The sequence below is a fragment of the Oncorhynchus clarkii genome, chromosome 24, assembly GCF_045791955.1.
Source record: "Oncorhynchus clarkii lewisi isolate Uvic-CL-2024 chromosome 24, UVic_Ocla_1.0, whole genome shotgun sequence".
NCBI lineage: Eukaryota > Metazoa > Chordata > Actinopteri > Salmoniformes > Salmonidae > Oncorhynchus > Oncorhynchus clarkii.
The window spans coordinates 41,950,445-41,971,389 of NC_092170.1; the positions used below are offsets into that span (position 1 = coordinate 41,950,445).

The 20,945-nt window shown below is 44.3% G+C and overlaps 1 protein-coding gene across 1 annotated transcript in view; it reads left to right on the forward strand.

Moving 5' to 3' along the window:
* The window catches only part of LOC139383017 (SR-related and CTD-associated factor 4-like), a 45,803-nt gene extending 34,173 nt beyond the window's left edge, over positions 1–11,630 (forward strand). Inside the window, exons 13-14 of the mRNA XM_071127310.1 lie at positions 8,943–9,069; positions 9,727–11,630. Coding sequence (XP_070983411.1) covers positions 8,943–9,069; positions 9,727–10,475 — 876 coding nt within the window. The 3' untranslated portion in view covers positions 10,476–11,630. The remainder of the gene's footprint in view (positions 1–8,942; positions 9,070–9,726) is intronic.
* The last annotated feature ends 9,315 nt before the right edge of the window (positions 11,631–20,945 follow it).

Here is a 20,945-nt window from a genome sequence, read left to right on the forward strand (position 1 = left end):
CTTGGGGAAACCCGTTCCCTTTTCACGCTGTCGTACCTGCTGGAACCAAACAGCTGGCTCTGATACTCAGGCCAGCTGAGTACAACTTGGTTTGGCTCGCTCGGTTCAGTAGTGTGAGAAGCCACCGGGTGTGGACACTCCAACCAATCAGTAACATTCATTGATCAAGTAGGCGCCAGGGAGAACTTCAAACCGGCAGGGCTGGATGAAACTCAAGAGGGATGAGTTCATTAACACCCCTGCACTGCAGTGATGACAAAATGACACGAGCTAAGGGTCTGTCGTCATCGTTATGGAGCTGCAGCACACCCTAGTGAGCAAAGCCTCTGATGGAAGAAGTACAACAAACCGTGAAGCTCTATTTTCTCTGGTCGATCACTGCCAATGGCCACTTGGTGCCTTCCAGACTGCCACAAATATCTTGTTACAGCAGTCTTCGTTGTCTTCCGTCAGTGTCTACAGTGAATGTTTCTCAATGCACACATTGCTTATTGCAGTGCACTGACACACTGGGTAATTTTAGCTCATTTGCCCCTCTGAATCACGTAGGTAGCCTAGTGGTTAGAGGGGCGTCAGGTAGCCTAGTGGTTAGAGGCAGGTAGCCTAGTGGTTAGAGGCAGGTAGCCTAGTGGTTAGAGGCAGGTAGCCTAGTGGTTAGAGGCAGGTAGCCTAGTGGTTAGAGGCAGGTAGCCTAGTGGTTAGAGGCAGGTAGCCTAGTGGTTTAGAGGGGTGGCAGGTAGCCTAGTGGTTAGAGGCAGGTAGCCTAGTGGTTAGAGGCAGGTAGCCTAGTGGTTAGAGGCAGGTAGCCTAGTGGTTAGAGGCAGGTAGCCTAGTGGTTAGAGGCAAGTAGCCTAGTGGTTAGAGGCAGGTAGCCTCGTGGTTTAGAGGAGCGGCAGGTAGCCTAGTGGTTTAGAGGGGCGGCAGGTAGACTCGTGGTTTAGAGGGGCGGCAGGTAGCCTCGTGGTTTAGAGGGGCGGCAGGCAGCCTCGTGGTTTAGAGGGGCGGCAGGCAGCCTCGTGGTTTAGAGGGGCGGCAGGCAGCCTAGTTGTTAGAGGGGCAGCAGGCAGCCTCGTGGTTTAGAGGGGCCAGCAGGTAGCCTCGTGGTTTAGAGGGGCGGCAGGTAGCCTCGTGGGTTAGAGGGGCGGCAGGTAGCCTCGTGGGTTAGAGGGGCGGCAGGTAGCCTCGTGGTTTAGAGGGGCGGCAGGTAGCCTCGTTGGTTAGAGGGGCGGCAGGTAGCCTCGTGGTTTAGAGGGGCGGCAGGTAGCCTCGTGGTTTAGAGGGGCGGCAGGTAGCCTCGTGGTTTAGAGGGGCGGCAGGTAGCCTCGTGGTTTAGAGGGGCGGCAGGTAGCCTCGTGGTTTAGAGGGGCGGCAGGTAGCCTCGTGGTTTAGAGGGGCGGCAGGTAGCCTCGTGGTTTAGAGGGGCGGCAGGTAGCCTCGTGGTTTAGAGGGGCGGCAGGTAGCCTCGTGGGTTAGAGGGGCGGCAGGCAGCCTCGTGGGTTAGAGGGGCGGCAGGCAGCCTCGTGGGTTAGAGGGGCGGCAGGCAGCCTCGTGGTTTAGAGGGGCGGCAGGCAGCCTCGTGGTTTAGAGGGGCGGCAGGCAGCCTCGTGGTTTAGAGGGGCGGCAGGCAGCCTCGTGGTTTAGAGGGGCGGCAGGCAGCCTTGTGGTTTAGAGGGCCCAGCAGGTAGCCTCGTGGTTTAGAGGGGCGGCAGGTAGCCTAGTGGTTAGAGCGTTGGACTAGTAACCGAAAGGTTGATGGATCGAATCCCCGAGCCGACAAGGTAAAAATCTGTCGTTCTACCCCTGAACAAGGCAGTTAACCCACTGACCAGTTAACCCACCGTTCCTAGACCGTCATTGAAAATACGAATTTGTTCTTAACTGACTTGCCTCGTTAAATAAAGTTAAAATAAAAAATATATAAACTAAAACATGCTCACTACCAAGAAGATGAGTGTTATTGTCAGTAGTGACAGAGTGGCAATAAAAAAAAAATTAAGTTTGTTTTTACTGATTTTCTTTGAGCTCCCAACTGGTGTAAATTAGGAATTATACTGGAGTGTGTTGTTTCAATGTTAATCAGGCGATGACTATAAACGTCATCCTCACCTGTAAAGAGTGTATGGTTAGAAAATGCACTGATCTCTATGGCCAGTAATAAACTGAGACCTAAAGCACTGAGGATTGTGGGTTGTTCTGAGTTCAGTAACAGCTCCGGGTGGTGATGTGTGACATCAGTCATAACGACAATACAACTTCTATTTGTCACGTTTGTTGTTGTTGTTGTTGTTTTTAACAACAGGAAGTGATATTCTGCTCTTATCTCACAATCCGCCGACCAGACAACACGCAAATACACACATTTGTCAGGAGCAAAGGATCAGACCAGGAGTACATTTTGGGCTTTAAGTTCCTCGTCCAAGGGCACAGCGGTAGGTGAGTGTGTCTAGGATGTGACACCAACAGCCGTCCAGATGCCAGATTAGTCCCCGCAGTACCATCCCACTGGGCACACCATGTCATTTCAGCGTGGAAATGTGGGTAATATTTGGATTCAAATCCAACGGTATATGTCACATGTGCAGTAGACCTTACAGTGAAATGCTGAATACAACAGGTGTAGTAGACCTCACAGTGAAATGCTGAATACAACAGGTGTAGTAGACCTCACAGTGAAATGCTGAATACAACAGGTGTAGTAGACCTCACAGTGAAATGCTGAATACAACAGGTGTAGTAGACCTCACAGTGAAATGCTGAATACAACAGGTGTAGTAGACCTTACAGTGAAATGCTGAGTACAACAGGTGTAGTAGACCTCACAGTGAAATGCTGAATGCAACAGGTGTAGTAGACCTTACAGTGAAATGCCGAATACAACAGGTGTAGTAGACCTCACAGTGAAATGCTGAATACAACAGGTGTAGTAGACCTCACAGTGAAATGCTGAATACAACAGGTGTAGTAGACCTCACAGTGAAATGCTGAATACAACAGGTGTAGTAGACCTTACAGTGAAATGGTGAATACAACAGGTGTAGTAGACCTTACAGGGGAATGCTGAATACAACAGGTGTAGTAGACCTTACAGTGAAATGCTGAATACAACAGGTGTAGTAGACCTCACAGTGAAATGCTGAATACAACAGGTGTAGTAGACCTCACAGTGAAATGCTGAATACAACAGGTGTAGTAGACCTCACAGTGAAATGCTGAATACAACAGGTGTAGTAGACCTCACAGTGAAATGCTGAATACAACAGGTGTAGTAGACCTCACAGTGAAATGCTGAATACAACAGGTGTAGTAGACCTCACAGTGAAATGCTGAATACAACAGGTGTAGTAGACCTCACAGTGAAATGCTGAATACAACAGGTGTAGTAGACCTTACAGTGAAATGCTGAGTACAACAGGTGTAGTAGACCTCACAGTGAAATGCTGAATACAACAGGTGTAGTAGACCTCACAGTGAAATACTGAATACAACAGGTGTAGTAGACCTTACAGTGAAATGCTGAATACAACAGGTGTAGTAGACCTTACAGTGAAATGCTGAATACAACAGGTGTAGTAGACCTTACAGTGAAATGCTGAATACAGCAGGTGTAGTAGACCTGACAGTGAAATGCTGAATACAACAGGTGTAGTAGACCTTACAGTGAAATGCTGAATACAACAGGTGTAGTAGACCTCACAGTGAAATGCTGAATACAACAGGTGTAGTAAACCTCACAGTGAAATGCTGAATACAACAGGTGTAGTAGACCTTACAGTGAAATGCTGAATACAACAGGTGTAGTAGACCTCACAGTGAAATGCTGAATACAACAGGTGTAGGTAGACCTCACAGTGAAATGCTGAATACAACAGGTGTAGGTAGACCTCACAGTGAAATGCTGAATACAACAGGTGTAGTAGACCTCACAGTGAAATGCTGAATACAACAGGTGTAGTAGACCTCACAGTGAAATGCTGAATACAACAGGTGTAGTAGACCTCACAGTGAAATGCTGAATACAACAGGTGTAGTAGACCTCACAGTGAAATACTGAATACAACAGGTGTAGTAGACCTTACAGTGAAATGCTGAATACAACAGGTGTAGTAGACCTTACAGTGAAATGCTGAATACAACAGGTGTAGTAGACCTTACAGTGAAATGCTGAATACAACAGGTGTAGTAGACCTTACAGTGAAATGCTGAATACAACAGGTGTAATAGACCTCACAGTGAAATGCTGAATACAACAGGTGTAGTAGACCTTACAGTGAAATGCTGAATACAACAGATGTAGTAGACCTCACAGTGAAATGCTGAATACAACAGGTGTTGTAGACCTCACAGTGAAATGCTGAATACAACAGGTGTAGTAGACCTCACAGTGAAATGCTGAATACAACAGGTGTAGTAGACCTCACAGTGAAATGCTGAATACAACAGGTGTAGTAGACCTCACAGTGAAATGCTGAATACAACAGGTGTAGTAGACCTCACAGTGAAATGCTGAATACAACAGGTGTAGTAGACCTGACAGTGAAATACTGAATACAACAGGTGTAGTAGACCTGACAGTGAAATGCTGAATACAACAGGTGTAGTAGACCTTACAGTGAAATGCTGAATACAACAGATGTAGTAGACCTTACAGTGAAATGCTGAATACAACAGGTGTAATAGACCTCACAGTGAAATGCTGAATACAACAGGTGTAGTAGACCTCACAATGAAATGTTGAATACAACAGGTGTAGTAGACCTGACAGTGAAATGCTGAATACAACAGGTGTAGTAGACCTGACAGTGAAATGCTGAATACAACAGGTGTAGTAGACCTTACAGTGAAATGCTGAATACAACAGGTGTAGTAGACCTTACAGTGAAATGTTGAATACAACAGGTGTAGTAGACCTCACAATGAAATGTTGAATACAACAGGTGTAGTAGACCTGACAGTGAAATGCTGAATACAACAGGTGTAGTAGACCTCACAGTGAAATGCTGAATACAACAGGTGTAGTAGACCTGACAGTGAAATGCTGAATACAACAGGTGTAGTAGACCTCACAATGAAATGCTGAATACAACAGGTGTAGTAGACCTCACAGTGAAATGCTGAATACAACAGGTGTAATAGACCTCACAGTGAAATGCTGAATACAACAGGTGTAGTAGACCTCACAATGAAATGTTGAATACAACAGGTGTAGTAGACCTGACAGTGAAATGCTGAATACAACAGGTGTAGTAGACCTTACAGTGAAATGCTGAATACAACAGGTGTAGTAGACCTTACAGTGAAATGTTGAATACAACAGGTGTAGTAGACCTCACAATGAAATGTTGAATACAACAGGTGTAGTAGACCTGACAGTGAAATGCTGAATACAACAGGTGTAGTAGACCTCACAGTGAAATGCTGAATACAACAGGTGTAGTAGACCTCACAGTGAAATGCTGAATACAACAGGTGTAGTAGACCTCACAATGAAATGTTGAATACAACAGGTGTAGTAGACCTCACAGTGAAATGCTGAATACAACAGGTGTAGTAGACCTTACAGTGAAATGCTGAATACAACAGGTGTAGTAGACCTGACAGTGAAATGCTGAATACAACAGGTGTAGTAGACCTTACAGTGAAATGCTGAATACAACAGGTGTAGTAGACCTTACAGTGAAATGCTGAATACAACAGGTGTAGTAGACCTCACAGTGAAATGCTGAATACAACAGGTGTAGTAGACCTTACAGTGAAATGCTGAATACAACAGGTGTAGTAGACCTCACAGTGAAATGCTGAATACAACAGGTGTAGTAGACCTTACAGTGAAATGCTGAATACAACAGGTGTAGTAGACCTCACAGTGAAATGCTGAATACAACAGGTGTAGTAGACCTTACAGTGAAATGCTGAATACAACAGGTGTAGTAGACCTCACAGTGAAATGCTGAATACAACAGGTGTAGTAGACCTCACAGTGAAATGCTGAATACAACAGGTGTAGTAGACCTCACAGTGAAATGCTGAATACAACAGGTGTAGTAGACCTCACAGTGAAATGCTGAATACAACAGGTGTAGTAGACCTCACAGTGAAATGCTGAATACAACAGGTGTAGTAGACCTTACAGTGAAATGTTTACTTACAAGCCCTTTAACCAACAATGCAGTTCAAGAAACAGAGTTCAGATTAAAAAAATGAAATGTAATAAAAACAAACACAAAATAACGAGGCTATATTCAGGGAGTACAGGTTAGTCAAGGTCATTTGTACATGTAGGTAGGGGTAAAGTGACTATTTTATTTAACCTTTATTTAACTAGACAAGTCAGTTTAGAACAAATTCTTATTTTCAATGACGGCCTAGGAACAGTGGGTTAACTGGTCTAGGAACAGTGGGTTAACTGGTCTAGGAACAGTGGGTTAACTGGTCTAGGAACAGTGGGTTAACTGCCTTGTTCAGGGGCAGAACAACAGATTTGTACCTTGTCAGCTCGGGGATTCGATCTTGCAACCTTTTAGTGACAAGTCCAACGCTCTAACAACTAGGCTACTATGCATAGATAAACTATGAGTAACAGCAGTGTAAAAACAGAAAGGGGGGGGTCAATGTAAATAGGCCGGGTGGACATTTAATTAGCTGTTCATCGGTCTTATGGCTTGGGGGGTAGAAGCTGTTAAGGAGCCTTTTGGACCTAGACTTGGCGCTCCGGTACCGCTTGCCGTGCGGTAGCAGCGAGAACAGTCTATGACTCGGGTGGCTGGAGTCTTTGACAATTCTTTTGGGTCTTCCTCTGACACCGCCTAGTACATCGTTCCTGGATGGCAGGAAGCTTGGCCCCAGTGATTTTACTGGACTGGACACTGTACGTACTACCCTCTGTAGCGCCTGACGGTCAGATGCCGTGTAGTTGACATGGATCAATGAGATTTCAACCTTTTTTTGTTCACCCACTCAAAAACAACCAGATGTTTATTGATATCCCAATGTGTTATTGCTAAGCTTTTAATGTCCTGCATTAAAAATTAAAAATAAATGTTTAATGTGAGACATTATATAGACAGGTGTGTGCCTTTCCAAATCATGCCCAATCAATTGAATTTACCACAGGTGGACTCCAATCAAGTTGTAGAAACATCTCAAGGATGATCAATAGAAACAGGATGCACCTGAGCTCAATTTTGAGTCTCATAGCAAAGATTCTGAATACTTATATAAATAAAGTATTTCTGTTTTTTTTGTTTTTTTTGCTAAAATTTCTAAAAACCTGTTTTGACTTTGTCATTGAGGTATTGTGTGTAGATTGATGAATAAGGCTGTAACCTAAGACCATGTGGATGGAGTCAAGTGGTCTGAATACTTCCCGAAGGCACCTGGTTGCTCATATTCTAATAGTTCGCCTAATTTCAGTTTGTGTCAAGACAAGCAGTTGTTGTGTAGGGAATCATTATACCATCTAAACCGCTGTTAAATATATTTTCCATTATACCATCTAAACCGCTGTTAAATATATCTTCCATTATACCATCTAAACCGCTGTTAAATATATCTTCCAGAACCAAAAATAATGTATTTTCAGCTGTTTCGAAGCTGGTGTTCAATACCGAACGTAAAAGAAGCAAAAAAAAAACAAATCTTAAGAACGGGAAGCATAGAAATAGTGCGCATAGAACAAATATACCGCTTCTTAGACTTGCTTTCAGTGAGAATGACAGATCTGTAGCTCACTTTTCTATGTGGATTTGGTCGGGTCGGATCAAAAGTGACATATTACAGCTTTTAACTGTAAAAATATAATATATTTATTTCATTTTTAATGTTTTCATCTGATTTGTCAAACAAATTACTTCAAAGACTATGGTTACCTTCGCACGTTCATCCAAAAATAATTACAGCATTCGAACAGTGCACTGTGCACCCGCCAGCTTTTCTTCAGTTCTGAAAGTATCTCACTGGAGAAAGCATCCGAGCGTGCGAAACAGCGCCCCCTCTGTCTTACTATATGTAGCCCATGTATTTGATGTTGTCTGGCCAAAAAGAGTATGACATGCCATGGGCTACACATACAGAACATGTTTTAACGTCAATGACAGTTTTATCGCTGTCAGGGTGGAATAGTCCATCGCTGTGGGGGTGGAATAGTCCATCGCTGTGGGGGTGGAATAGTCCATCGCTGTGGGGGTGGAATAGTCCATCGCTGTGGGGGTGGAAAAGTCCATCGCTGTGGGGTGGAATAGTCCATCGCTGTGGGGGTGGAATAGTCCATCGCTGTGGGGGTGGAATAGTCCATCGCTGTCGGGGTGTAATAGTCCATCGCTGTCGGGGGGGCGGAATAGTCCATCGCTGTCGGGGCGGAATAATCCATTATTATGAACCAGTACATGGGTGATTAATGACATGTTTCTACTATTATGAGAAATGATTGATCTATTATGAATTATTATTTGGCTGTATATGGATTCATGTACTTTTTTAAATGTTAGTAACCTGGGCACAGTGGCACACAATTGGCCCAGCGTCGTCAGGGTTTGGCCGGGGAATGCCGTCATTGTAAATAAGAAATTGTTCTTAATTAACTTGTCTAGTTAATAAAGGTAAAATAAATAAATAAAATATATATATTTTTTTAAACACCTGCTTGTCGAACATTTAATTCCAAAACCATGATGAAGCGTTTCCACTTCTCCAGAATCCAACGGCGATGAGCTTTACACCGTTCCAGCCGACGCTTGGCATTGCGCTTGGTGATCTTATGGTGCATGGTGATCATATGGTGCATGGTGATCTTATGGTGCTTGGTGATCTTATGGTGCATGGTGATCTGGCAGCTCGGGCCATGGAAACCCATTTCAATAAGCTTCCGACTAACAGTTATTGTGATGACGTTGCTTCCAAAGACAGTTAAAAAAAACTGTTGTTGATATTCTTGTGTTTGTCTCCAGGTGCCTCCAGTCCAGCCAATAGGGTCAATGGGTGGTCCTTCTGGATTCCCTGGCCCTCCCCCCTCCCTCACCCCCGGTGGACCCCCTCTCTTCCTGCCTGCTGGCTTCAACCCCACACAGCCTCCAGGTAACAACATTATGGGACTGAACCAAATGAACAGCTAGAGGATCACAAACGAATGTTCTCCTTCTCTCCTCTGATTGTCGTTTTGTACAGTTCTCCTTCTCCCCTCCGGTTGTCGTTTAGTACAGTTCTCCTTCTCCCCTCTGTCGTTTTGTACAGTTCTCCTTCTCCCCTCCGGTTGTCGTTTTGTACAGTTCTCCTTCTCTCCTCTGATTGTCGTTTTGTACAGTTCTCCTTCTCCCCTCCGGTTGTCGTTTTGTACAGTTCTCCTTCTCCACTCTGGTTGTCGTTTTGTACAGTTCTCCTTCTCCCCTCTGATTGTCGTTTTGTACAGTTCTCCTTCTCCTCTGATTGTCGTTTTGTACAGTTCTCCTTCTCCCCTCCGGTTGTCGTTTTGTACAGTACTCCTTCTCCACTCTGGTTGTCGTTTTGTACAGTTCTCCTTCTCCCCTCCGATTGTCGTTTTGTACAATTCTCCTTCTCCCCTCCGATTGTCGTTTTGTACAGTTATAATATATTTGTTATGAAAATGACAGGTCCAAACCAAATAAATCACAACCTTCAACATGTTTTAAAGTTGTGTTGTATGAAATGGGTTTTGTGCTCCATGTTTTGCCATGTTTCTAAACCATATGTTGTGTGTGTCTACTCTGTCTGCAGGTTTCCCTCATCCAGGTGGACCAGGGAGCACCAAAGATGACTCTGGATCTAAGGACAAGGCTGGAGGGAGTGGTGGCCCCTCAGACACTCCAGACATCCAGCTGGGAGCTCCAGGCCCAGGCGGACCAGGGGCCTTGATGAGTCCTCCAGGCCCAGCAGTGTTACTGGGTCCCAGGCCGGCCATGCTGCCCATGCAGCCTCGTCCGGGACTACCACCCCCTCACCTCCAGCCCCACTTCCCCCCTCACCTCCCTCCCCCCAACATGTCCCCTATGATGATGGGCTCCAGGGGCCCCAACCCCATGTTCCCCCCCAGGGGGGGCCCTCCAGGTGGGTTCAGGATGCCCATGGGCCACCAGTCCATGGAGGACTTTCCTCACAGACCCCCCAGACATCCCTTCCAGCCTGGACCCCCCAGACATCCCTTCCAGCCTGGACCCCCCAGACATCCCTTCCAGCCCGGACCCCCCGGGGAAGAAGAAGTCAACTGGGAGGGCGGGAGACACTTCAGGGGCGAGAGGCCAGGGTTTGGGGGACGTGACAGGGACGGGGGGAGGTTTGGGGAGCGGGGGAGAGGGTTTCCTAGAGGAGGAGGAGGAGGGGGAAATGGTCGGCCCATAGATGGGCCTGAGGGGAGGTTTGGGGAGCGGGGGAGAGGGTTTCCTAGAGGAGGAGGAGGGGGTCGGCCCATAGATGGGCCTGAGGGGAGGGACTGCTTCATGAACCAACGGGATAGATTTGAATGGTGATGAGGCGGGGCCAGGAGGGTTCAGCCGTAGAGACTGGGGGGTAGTCATCCAGGGTCCTGTTCAGCAGGGAGAAAACGTTTTGGAACAGAGTGAAACGGGAATGAACTACCTGAACTTGTCCAGTAAAAACCCAAGAGTTTTTTTGTTTTTGTTTTGCTGAACATAACCCAGATGTCTGACCTGGAGAACGACTTGGAGACTGGGCACACGGAGTCAGACTGGGCACACGGAGTCAGACTGAGTCAGACTGAGTCAGACTGAGTCACACGGAGTCAGACGAAGTCAGACGGCGTCACACCGAGTCACACGGAGTCAGACTGAGTCAGACTGAGTCAGACTGAGTCACACGTAGTCAGACTGAGTCAGACTGAGTCAGACTGAGTCACACGGAGTCAGACTGAGTCACACGGAGTCAGACTGAGTCAGACTGAGTCACACGGAGTCAGACTGAGTCAGACTGAGTCAGACTGAGTCAGACTGAGTCACACGGAGTCAGACGGCGTCACACGGAGTCACACGGAGTCAGACGGCGTCACACCGAGTCACACGGAGTCAGACGCAGACATTGTAATGTACAGCCTGTCTCTGACGAGTTTCTCCACCGTTCCAAAGACATTAAGACTAAACACAGAGAAAATAAAATGAATGGGACAGTTTCCCAAATCATAGAATAAGCCCAGTCCATTGAATAAAAAGCATGTTCAATGGAGGATCTCTGTTAGAACGACTTCTTTAGTCCAGGACTAGGTTTAATCTGTGTCTGGGAAACCTACCCTATCAGAATATCACAGTTTAAACCAGTGGAAGTCTAATTTTGAAGTCCGTTCATATGAAGAACTTCTGTCCTGCCTTTTTGAGCTGGTATGTTCTGACAGAAAACCACAGAGGGAAGAATACTGATTTGTATATATTGTATTTGTGCTGATGGCCAATATTCTGTTTATTTTTTTTTTTTATATTTTGAGTGAATGTTTTTTTGTTTCCTCTCCAGGAAGTCTGTCACTAGGGCAGTGAGGAGAAACAGACAGTTGACCTGAAAACACCATCATCCTTGTATTGATGGGGGGGGGGGGGGTTCAAAACATGAAAATCTTTTGCTTCAGAATTTATCATTAGCAGTTTGTTTTTAGTAAACTATTTTTTGTATAAATTTAAGTGTCTTTTTTTTTGTAAGTTCTTCAGGGGAGGCATATTAAATGTTATTTTTGTTTTAACTCACTCATACAAGGGACACTAGGCAGGTTCCATTGTCTACCAGTAGGGGGTGCTGTATCACTTCTTTACATGGGATAGTAGATAGGGTCTGACTTGGGAGGCGTGCCAAATTCCACCCTATTCTGTATATAGTGCCCTACTTTGCACCAGGGAATACGGTGCGGGCTAGGCCCCTTGAGAAGTTGGGCAAGTCCCTGTCCAAAATTGTGTCTGGGGAAAAACACAGGGAAAAACACTCCTCATCAAACACAGGATACAGCCAACTGTTAAACAGTACAGTGAAAGTCTAACCTTCAGAGGTCTTTCCCAACAATGCAGTGACACTAATCTAGATAATGATAGAAAATAGAATACAAATGACTGAATCGAAACCACAAGAACTACGATGTACGTAGGAGAATGTACGTGTATATACAGGTCAGTATCAGGATGTTATTCAATGTTCAGGGGTACTGGAGTGGTTGAGGTCGGTTTAAACATAAAAAGTGACTGGTAGGTATATATATATATATATATATATATATATATATATATATATATATATATATATATATATATATATATATATATATATATGTATATATATATATACAAAATGCTTATGTTCATCAGTGCAGTAGAATGTCTCGCAGATACAACACATAAATACACAAATAATAACAAATCAAATCAAGAAATGACAGAACGAGTCCAATTTAACAATCCAGAGTAGACAGATGGCCCAAAGTATGTGGACACCTGCTCGTCCAACATCTCATTCCAAAATCATGGGCATTAATAAGGAGTTGGTCTTCTCGTTTTTCTAGCTATAACAGCCTCCACTCTTCTGGGAAGGCTTTCCACTAGATGTTGGAAAGTTGCTGCTATAACAGCCTCCACTCTTCTGGGAAGGCTTTCCACTAGATGTTGGAACATTGCTGCTATAACAGCCTCCACTCTTCTGGGAAGGCTTTCCACTAGATGTTGGAACATTGCTGCTATAACAGCCTCCACTCTTCTGGGAAGGCTTTCCACTAGATGTTGGAACATGGCTGCTATAACAGCCTCCACTCTTCTGGGAAGACTTTCCACTAGATGTTGGAACATTGCCGCAGGGACTTGCTTCTATTCAGCCACAAGAGCATTAGTGAGGTCGGGCACTGATGTTGGGCGAATAGGCCTAGCTGGCGGTCAGCGTTCCAATTCATCCCAAATGTGTTTAGTGGGGTTGAGGACAGGGCTCTGCAGGCCAGTCAAGTTCTTCCACACTGATCTCAACAAACCCTTTCTGTATGGACCTCGCTTTGTGCACGGGGGCATTTTTATGCTGAAACAGGAAAGGGCCTTCCGAAAACTATTACCACAATGTTGGAAGCACAGAATCATCTAGAATGTCATTGTGTGTTGTAGCATTAGGATTTCCCTTCACTGGAACTAAAGGGCCCGAACCATGAAAAACAGCCCCAGACCATTATTCCTCCTCCACCAAACTTCACAGTTTGCGCTATGCATTATGGGCAGGTAGCGTTCTCCTGGTATCCGCCAAACCCAGATTCGTACATCGAACTGCCAGATGGTGAAGCGTGATTCATCACTACAGAGAACGCGTGTCCACTGCTCCAGAGTCCAATGGCGGCGAGCTTTACACCACTCCAGCCGACGCCTGGCGTTGCGCATGGTGATCTTCGTCTTGTGTGCAGCTGCTCGACCATGGAAACCCATTTCATGAAGTTCCCGACGAACAGTTCTGGTGCTGATGTTGCTTCCAGAGGCAGTTCTGAACAGATGATTTTTACGCGCTACGCAATTCAGCACTCGGTGGTCCCGTTCTGTGAGGTTGCTCCTAGGCGTTTCCACTTCACAATAACAGCGTTTACAGTTGACCAGGGCAGAAGTTTTACGAACTGACTTGTTGGAAAGGTGGTATCCTATGACGGTGCCACATTGAAAGTCCCTGAGCTCTTCAGTAAGGCCAGTCTACTTGCAATGTTTGGCTATGGAGAATGCATGGCTGTGTGCTCAATTTCATACTCCTGTCAGCAATGGGTGTGGCTGAAATAGCTGAACCCACTAATTTGAAGGGGTGTCCACATACTGCTCTATATAAAGTGTAATTTAGAGTGAGCATGTGTCAGAATCCACAATATAAATATGTAGTGTGTCGGCAGTATAGAATTTGTGTGGAAAATGATATGTACAGTAGTAGGTATATTAGCATGAGCTATGTGGAGAATACAGTGTATACTGTACAAACACAGTGAGTAAACAGCAGTATAGAAACAGAACAGGAGGTGACCAGCTTTCAATGACTATATACATGGGGCATTAGTTTCAACGTGCAAGGCAGAGTACCGTTCGTCAGTCTCTCGTTCCCAGCTTTGATGCGCCTGTACTGCCTCTGTCCACAAGATGGTAGCAGAGTGAACAGACTGTGGGGCCCATGACAAATGTCTTCAGCTACCTGAGATTATAGAGATGGTTGTTGAGCCTTCTTCTCCATGGTGGTGGTGAGACCACTTCAGGTCCCATGGGCGCAACTTTTGTTTTAGAAGTGTGGGGGGAGGGGGATGACAATTATTTATATATATGTGTATGTGTGTGTGTGTGTGTATATATATATATATATATATATATATATATATATATATATATATATATAGTTTTATCCTTTCAGATAAACTCTCCAAACTCTACCTAACCGCTCGGAGGAGTCCTAACCGCTCGGAGGCGTCCTAACCGCTCGGAGGCGTCCTAACCGCTCGGAGGAGTCCTAACCGCTCGGAGGCGTCCTAACCGCTCGGAGGCGTCCTAACCGCTCGGAGGCGTCCTAACCGCTCGGAGGAGTCCTAACCGCTCGGAGGCGTCCTAACCGCTCGGAGGCGTCCTAACCGCTCGGAGGCGTCCTAACCGCTCGGAGGCGCCCCCATGGTCCTAAAGCACACCGTTGCCTCGTTTTGTATCACAATCCAATGATAAAACTGGCAAAAATGCAGTTTCAGAAAGGGGCGGGACATGTCCCCCCCTCCTCCTCAGTGGAAGTTGCTCACCTGTCGGGTCCTAAGTGCTTTAATTAATTCTTCACCACAACAGAGATTGTTTCAGCTCAGCTGCAATAGTGTTGGTCAGGTGGTCCAGAGCTTTTGATTGGTTGAATCAGGTGGTAGAGTTTAACTACGTTCCAAATGGAACCTATGTTAGGAACATACTACATAGGGCTCTGGTCTGAAGTAGTGTACTACATAGGGCTCTGGTCTGAAGTAGTGTACTATATAGAGCTCTGGTCTGAAGTAGTGTACTACATAGAGCTCTGGTCTGAAGTAGTGTACTATATAGAGCTCTGGTCTGAAGTAGTGTACTACATAGGGCTCTGAAGTAGTGTACTACATAGGGCTCTGAAGTAGTGTACTTCATAGGGCTCTGGTCTGAAGTAGTGTACTACATAGAGCTCTGGTCTGAAGTAGTGTACTACATAGGGCTCTGAAGTAGTGTACTACATAGGGAATAGAATAGGATGCCATTTGGGACTAAACCCTTATCCAGATTCCCTGTTGTCTTATCCAGATGCCCTGTTGTCTTATCCAGATGCCCTGTTGTCTTATCCAGATGCCCTGTTGTCTTATCCAGATGCCCTGTTGTCTTATCCAGATGCCCTGTTGTCTTATCCAGATGGCCTGTTGTCTTATCCAGATGGCCTGTTGTCTTATCCAGATGATATCTATTTTGTACATCTGTTTATATTGTCTGACCACAACATAAATATTATTCACGCCTGGTTTGTTATCTTACATGTTAAGGGTGACTGCTTCTTTCCTCACGGCCAACGGGCTCTGTTCAGTTGACACGAGTGAGTCCAGTGCTACGGGCCGGCCACTTGACTCCACACTGCATGATACAATGTTGTCTGCTTCTCATGACCCCCCCCCCCTTATAGCCTGAGAGTATTACTGGTGAAGACAACGTTTAGTATTGTGTCTTCTAACATTAGAAACCAACTGGAAATAGTTTACTACCTTCTGAAGTTATAACCCCCTTTGCCTTGGTCACTTCTCTGTGGTGATGGGCATTTATTTTCTCCTTTAATATTTCTAGAAATTGAGATTTTCTATCCACCGATTGGTCAAAATAATTTGACTTTTTGGGGGGTTTTTCCTCCTTTTTCTCTCCAATTTCAATCTTGTCATATCGTTGCAACTCCCCAATGGGCTCAGTGGAGAGGCGAAGGTCGAGTCCTTCGTCGTCCGCAAACATGACCCGCCAAAACTGTGCTTCCTAACAACCTCTCGCTCGCACCCGGAAGGCAGCTGCACCAATGTGTCAGAGGAAACACCATCCAACTGACTACCGAAGTCAGCCTGCAGGCGCCTGGACCGCCACAAGGAGACGCTAGAGCGCGATGAGCCAAGTAACTATGGGACTCCCGGTCACGGCCGGTTGTGACACTGCCTGGGGTTGAACCCGGGTCTGGAGTGGCGCTTTAGACCGCTGCGCCATTCAGGAGGCCCAGTTTTACATTATTTTAAACTAACAGATTATCCAACACTGAGTGATTTGTTTATTAGTTGCTTGACTGTCTGAAGAATTGGTTGGATTACATTTAAAATAAAGAAATTAAAACATATTCCTATTAAATAAGGTTGTGTGTCAGTGATTGATTTGTATAGGTGTAGTCTCGGTGTATTTATTGATAATGCACAGTTTGCACAACCACACAGATGTAGAGGTGTCCCGGACTCCCGACTCCGATTGGTTCGAGTAAGAATTTAGTGTCTCTCTCGTCATCCACTCGCGCGCAGTCTCCGCTGTCTAAGGGCCGCGCGCCCCGCCCTCACCTCGCGGCGTGAAAACAACATGGTAGCGGAAACACGGAGCTTCTAGCGGAACAGACACAGCGATGGCATGTTCTACACAGCGGGTCCAATTCACCTCGCACACTGGACGACAACCACAATAATCACCTGAGAGTAAATGACAGGTACGTTTTTTAAATTTTATTTTTGAATATAGTGTTTTTGTTGTTAGTTTTTCTTCTCATGTGAGGATAAATGAGCTTGATGTTTGACGCCTTGGTATAGCCCCCCCGGCTCCTAGAGACCAGTTTGAATTCCGGTGACCGCGTCAATAATAAGGCATGAGACCTTTCCTTGCCGTATCTTGTGTACGGATAGGCTACACGCACAGGTAAGCTGCCGGGTGTTTCTCATATAGCAGTGCTTTTAAGCTGACATTACTGCGTGAGCCATGTCCACTTGTTTTGTATTCATAATGGAGGGATGCATGTGCCCATTGCTCTGCCACCACCACATGAATGGCATAGTTGCCTAGATAGCCTATAGATCAGTAGGCAACATTGGGCAACAATTCACTTCACAATGTTGTCGACTCTAGTCCCCCCCCCCCCCCCCCCCCCTGGCTATTTTGAGAGGTAAACAGTGTCATGTCTGTGCGTCTTCATTACTTAATGGAGGAGTTCACGGTGACACTGACAGACAGCAGTAGACAGACATGCCTGCCTTGCTACAGGTGTTCTGATCCAACCGGACGGCAGTCTATTGTAAGCTATTGATTAAACCAAATGCACGCAGGACATAAAACATGCACCACCTGTAGAATAAGATCTGTAAACATGTGTATTGATTTGACAATGTGTTTGGAAACAAACTGTAGGCCCCTGGTGGGTGTAATATATGAGAGAGAGAGAGAAATGAATGGTCTCAGAATGACTTGGTGCGGTAGAATGAGGATGGACAACAAGTATTTGATACACTGCCGATTTTGCAGGTTTTCCTACTTACAAAGCATGTAGAGGTCTGTAATTTTGATCATAGGTACACTTCAACTGTGAGATACGGAATCTAAAACAAGAATCCAGAAAATCACATTGTATGATTTTTAAGTCATTAATTTGCATTTTATTACATGACATAAGTATTTGATACATCAGAAAAGCAGAACTTAATATTTGGTACAGAAACCTTTGTTTGCAATTACAGAGATCATATGTGTACATCAACAATATTAATGAGAATAATGATACATTAAAGCAATAGTAGTAGACCAGTGTCAACCTGACTGAGAAGACACATGACCTGGTAGTGGACCAGTGTCAACCTGACTGAGAAGACACATGACCTGGTAGTGGACCAGTGTCAACCTGACTGAGAAGACACATGAACTGGTAGTAGACCAGTGTCAACCTGACTGAGAAGACACATGACATGGTAGTAGACCAGTGTCAACCTGACTGAGAAGACACATGACCTGGTAGTGGACCAGTGTCAACCTGACTGAGAAGACACATGACCTGGTAGTAGACCAGTGTCAACATGACTGAGAAGACACATGACATGGTAGTAGACCAGTGTCAACATGACTGAGAAGACACATGACCTGGTAGTGGACCAGGGGGGGTACTCGAGGACCCATAGGGCGCTGGTCAAAAGTAGTTCACTATGTAGGGAATAGGGTTCTAAAGTAGTGCACTATGTAGGGAATAGGGAGCCGTTTGGTCCACGGCCCCTCTCTCCAGCTACAATCAGATGTAGACTAACTACTGGGGGCAGCTCAGGATCTTTAATTTTAACCACACGCTGAAGAATGCCGACTGCAAGTCATCTGATCATTTGCTGGCTTTTCAGTAACACCTAAGGACTTGTCTGGTACACACACTGAGCTTTTGTTCTTTTTTTTATTGTGTATAAAGCATGTACTACCCCAAACACAGATGATTGCTTGAAATGTGCATATTTTAGATCCTTAAAAAAAAGTACTCTGTGTGAATAATTCATATTTTATCCCACATTCACATAACTGCTTTGCAAAGTGGAGAGTAGTAAATGCTGTAGTGTTGTTGTTCTGTTTGTTCAGTATTCTGTTTGTTCTGTTTGTTCTGTTTGTTCAGTGTTCTGTTTGTTCTGTTTGTTCAGTGTTCTGTTTGTTCTGTTTGTTCTGTGTTCTGTTTGTTCTGTGTTCTGTTTGTTCAGTGTTCTGTTTGTTCTGTTTGTTCTGTGTTCTGTTTGTTCAGTGTTCTGTTTGTTCTGTGTTCTGTTTGTTCAGTGTTCTGTTTGTTCAGTGTTCTGTTTGTTCTGTTTGTTCTGTGTTCTGTTTGTTCAGTGTTCTGTTTGTTCTGTTTGTTCAGTGTTCTGTTTGTTCAGTGTTCTGTTTGTTCAGTGTTCTGTTTGTTCTGTTTGTTCAGTGTTCTGTTTGTTCTGTTTGTTCAGTGTTCTGTTTGTTCAGTGTTCTGTTTGTTCTGTGTTCTGTTTGTTCAGTGTTCTGTTTGTTCTGTTTGTTCTGTGTTTTGTTTGTTCAGTGTTCTGTTTGTTCTGTTTGTTCAGTGTTCTGTTTGTTCAGTGTTCTGTTTGTTCAGTGTTCTGTTTGTTCAGTGTTCTGTTTGTTCTGTTTGTTCAGTGTTCTGTTTGTTCTGTTTGTTCAGTGTTCTGTTTGTTCAGTGTTCTGTTTGTTCTGTGTTCTGTTTGTTCAGTGTTCTGTTTGTTCTGTTTGTTCTGTGTTCTGTTTGTTCAGTGTTCTGTTTGTTCTGTTTGTTCTGTGTTCTGTTTGTTCAGTGTTCTGTTTGTTCAGTGTTCTGTTTGTTCTGTGTTCTGTTTGTTCAGTGTTCTGTTTGTTCTGTTTGTTCAGTGTTCTGTTTGTTCAGTGTTCTGTTTGTTCAGTGTTCTGTTTGTTCTGTTTGTTCAGTGTTCTGTTTGTTCTGTTTGTTCAGTGTTCTGTTTGTTCAGTGTTCTGTTTGTTCTGTGTTCTGTTTGTTCTGTGTTCTGTTTGTTCAGTGTTCTGTTTGTTCTGTGTTCTGTTTGTTCTGTGTTCTGTTTGTTCTGTTTGTTCAGTGTTCTGTTTGTTCTGTTTGTTCAGTGTTCTGTTTGTTCAGTGTTCTGTTTGTTCAGTGTTCTGTTTGTTCAGTGTTCTGTTTGTTCTGTTTGTTCAGTGTTCTGTTTGTTCAGTGTTCTGTTTGTTCTGTGTTCTGTTTGTTCAGTGTTCTGTTTGTTCTTTGTTCTGTTTGTTCAGTGTTCTGTTTGTTCTGTTTGTTCAGTGTTCTGTTTGTTCAGTGTTCTGTTTGTTCTGTTTGTTCAGTGTTCTGTTTGTTCAGTGTTCTGTTTGTTCAGTGTTCTGTTTGTTCTGTGTTCTGTTTGTTCAGTGTTCTGTTTGTTCTGTGTTCTGTTTGTTCAGTGTTCTGTTTGTTCTGTTTGTTCTGTGTTCTGTTTGTTCTGTTTGTTCAGTGTTCTGTTTGTTCTGTTTGTTCAGTGTTCTGTTTGTTCTGTGTTCTGTTTGTTCAGTGTTCTGTGTTCTGTTTGTTCTGTGTTCTGTTTGTTCTATTTGTTCAGTGTTCTGTTTGTTCAGTGTTCTGTTTGTTCAGTGTTCTGTTTGTTCTGTTTGTTCAGTGTTCTGTTTGTTCAGTGTTCTGTTTGTTCAGTGTTCTGTTTGTTCTGTGTTCTGTTTGTTCAGTGTTCTGTTTGTTCTGTGTTCTGTTTGTTCAGTGTTCTGTTTGTTCTGTTTGTTCTGTGTTCTGTTTGTTCTGTTTGTTCAGTGTTCTGTTTGTTCTGTTTGTTCAGTGTTCTGTTTGTTCTGTGTTCTGTTTGTTCAGTGTTCTGTGTTCTGTTTGTTCTGTGTTCTGTTTGTTCTGTTTGTTCAGTGTTCTGTTTGTTCAGTGTTCTGTTTGTTCTGTTTGTTCAGTGTTCTGTTTGTTCTGTTTGTTCAGTGTTCTGTTTGTTCAGTGTTCTGTTTGTTCTGTTTGTTCAGTGTTCTGTTTGTTCTGTGTTCTGTTTGTTCAGTGTTGTGTTTGTTCTGTTTGTTCTGTGTTCTGTTTGTTCTGTGTTCTGTTTGTTCAGTGTTCTGTTTGTTCAGTGTTCTGTTTGTTCTGTTTGTTCAGTGTTCTGTTTGTTCAGTGTTCTGTTTGTTCAGTGTTCTGTTTGTTCAGTGTTCTGTTTGTTCTGTTTGTTCAGTGTTCTGTTTGTTCAGTGTTCTGTTTGTTCAGTGTTCTGTTTGTTCAGTGTTCTGTTTGTTCTGTTTGTTCAGTGTTCTGTTTGTTCAGTGTTCTGTTTGTTCTGTGTTCTGTTTGTTCTGTGTTCTGTTTGTTCTGTTTGTTCAGTGTTCTGTTTGTTCAGTGTTCTGTTTGTTCTGTTTGTTCAGTGTTCTGTTTGTTCAGTGTTCTGTTTGTTCAGTGTTCTGTTTTCTCAGTGTTCTGTTTGTTCTGTTTGTTCTGTTTGTTCAGTGTTCTGTTTGTTCTGTTTGTTCTGTTTGTTCTGTTTGTTCAGTGTTCTGTTTGTTCTG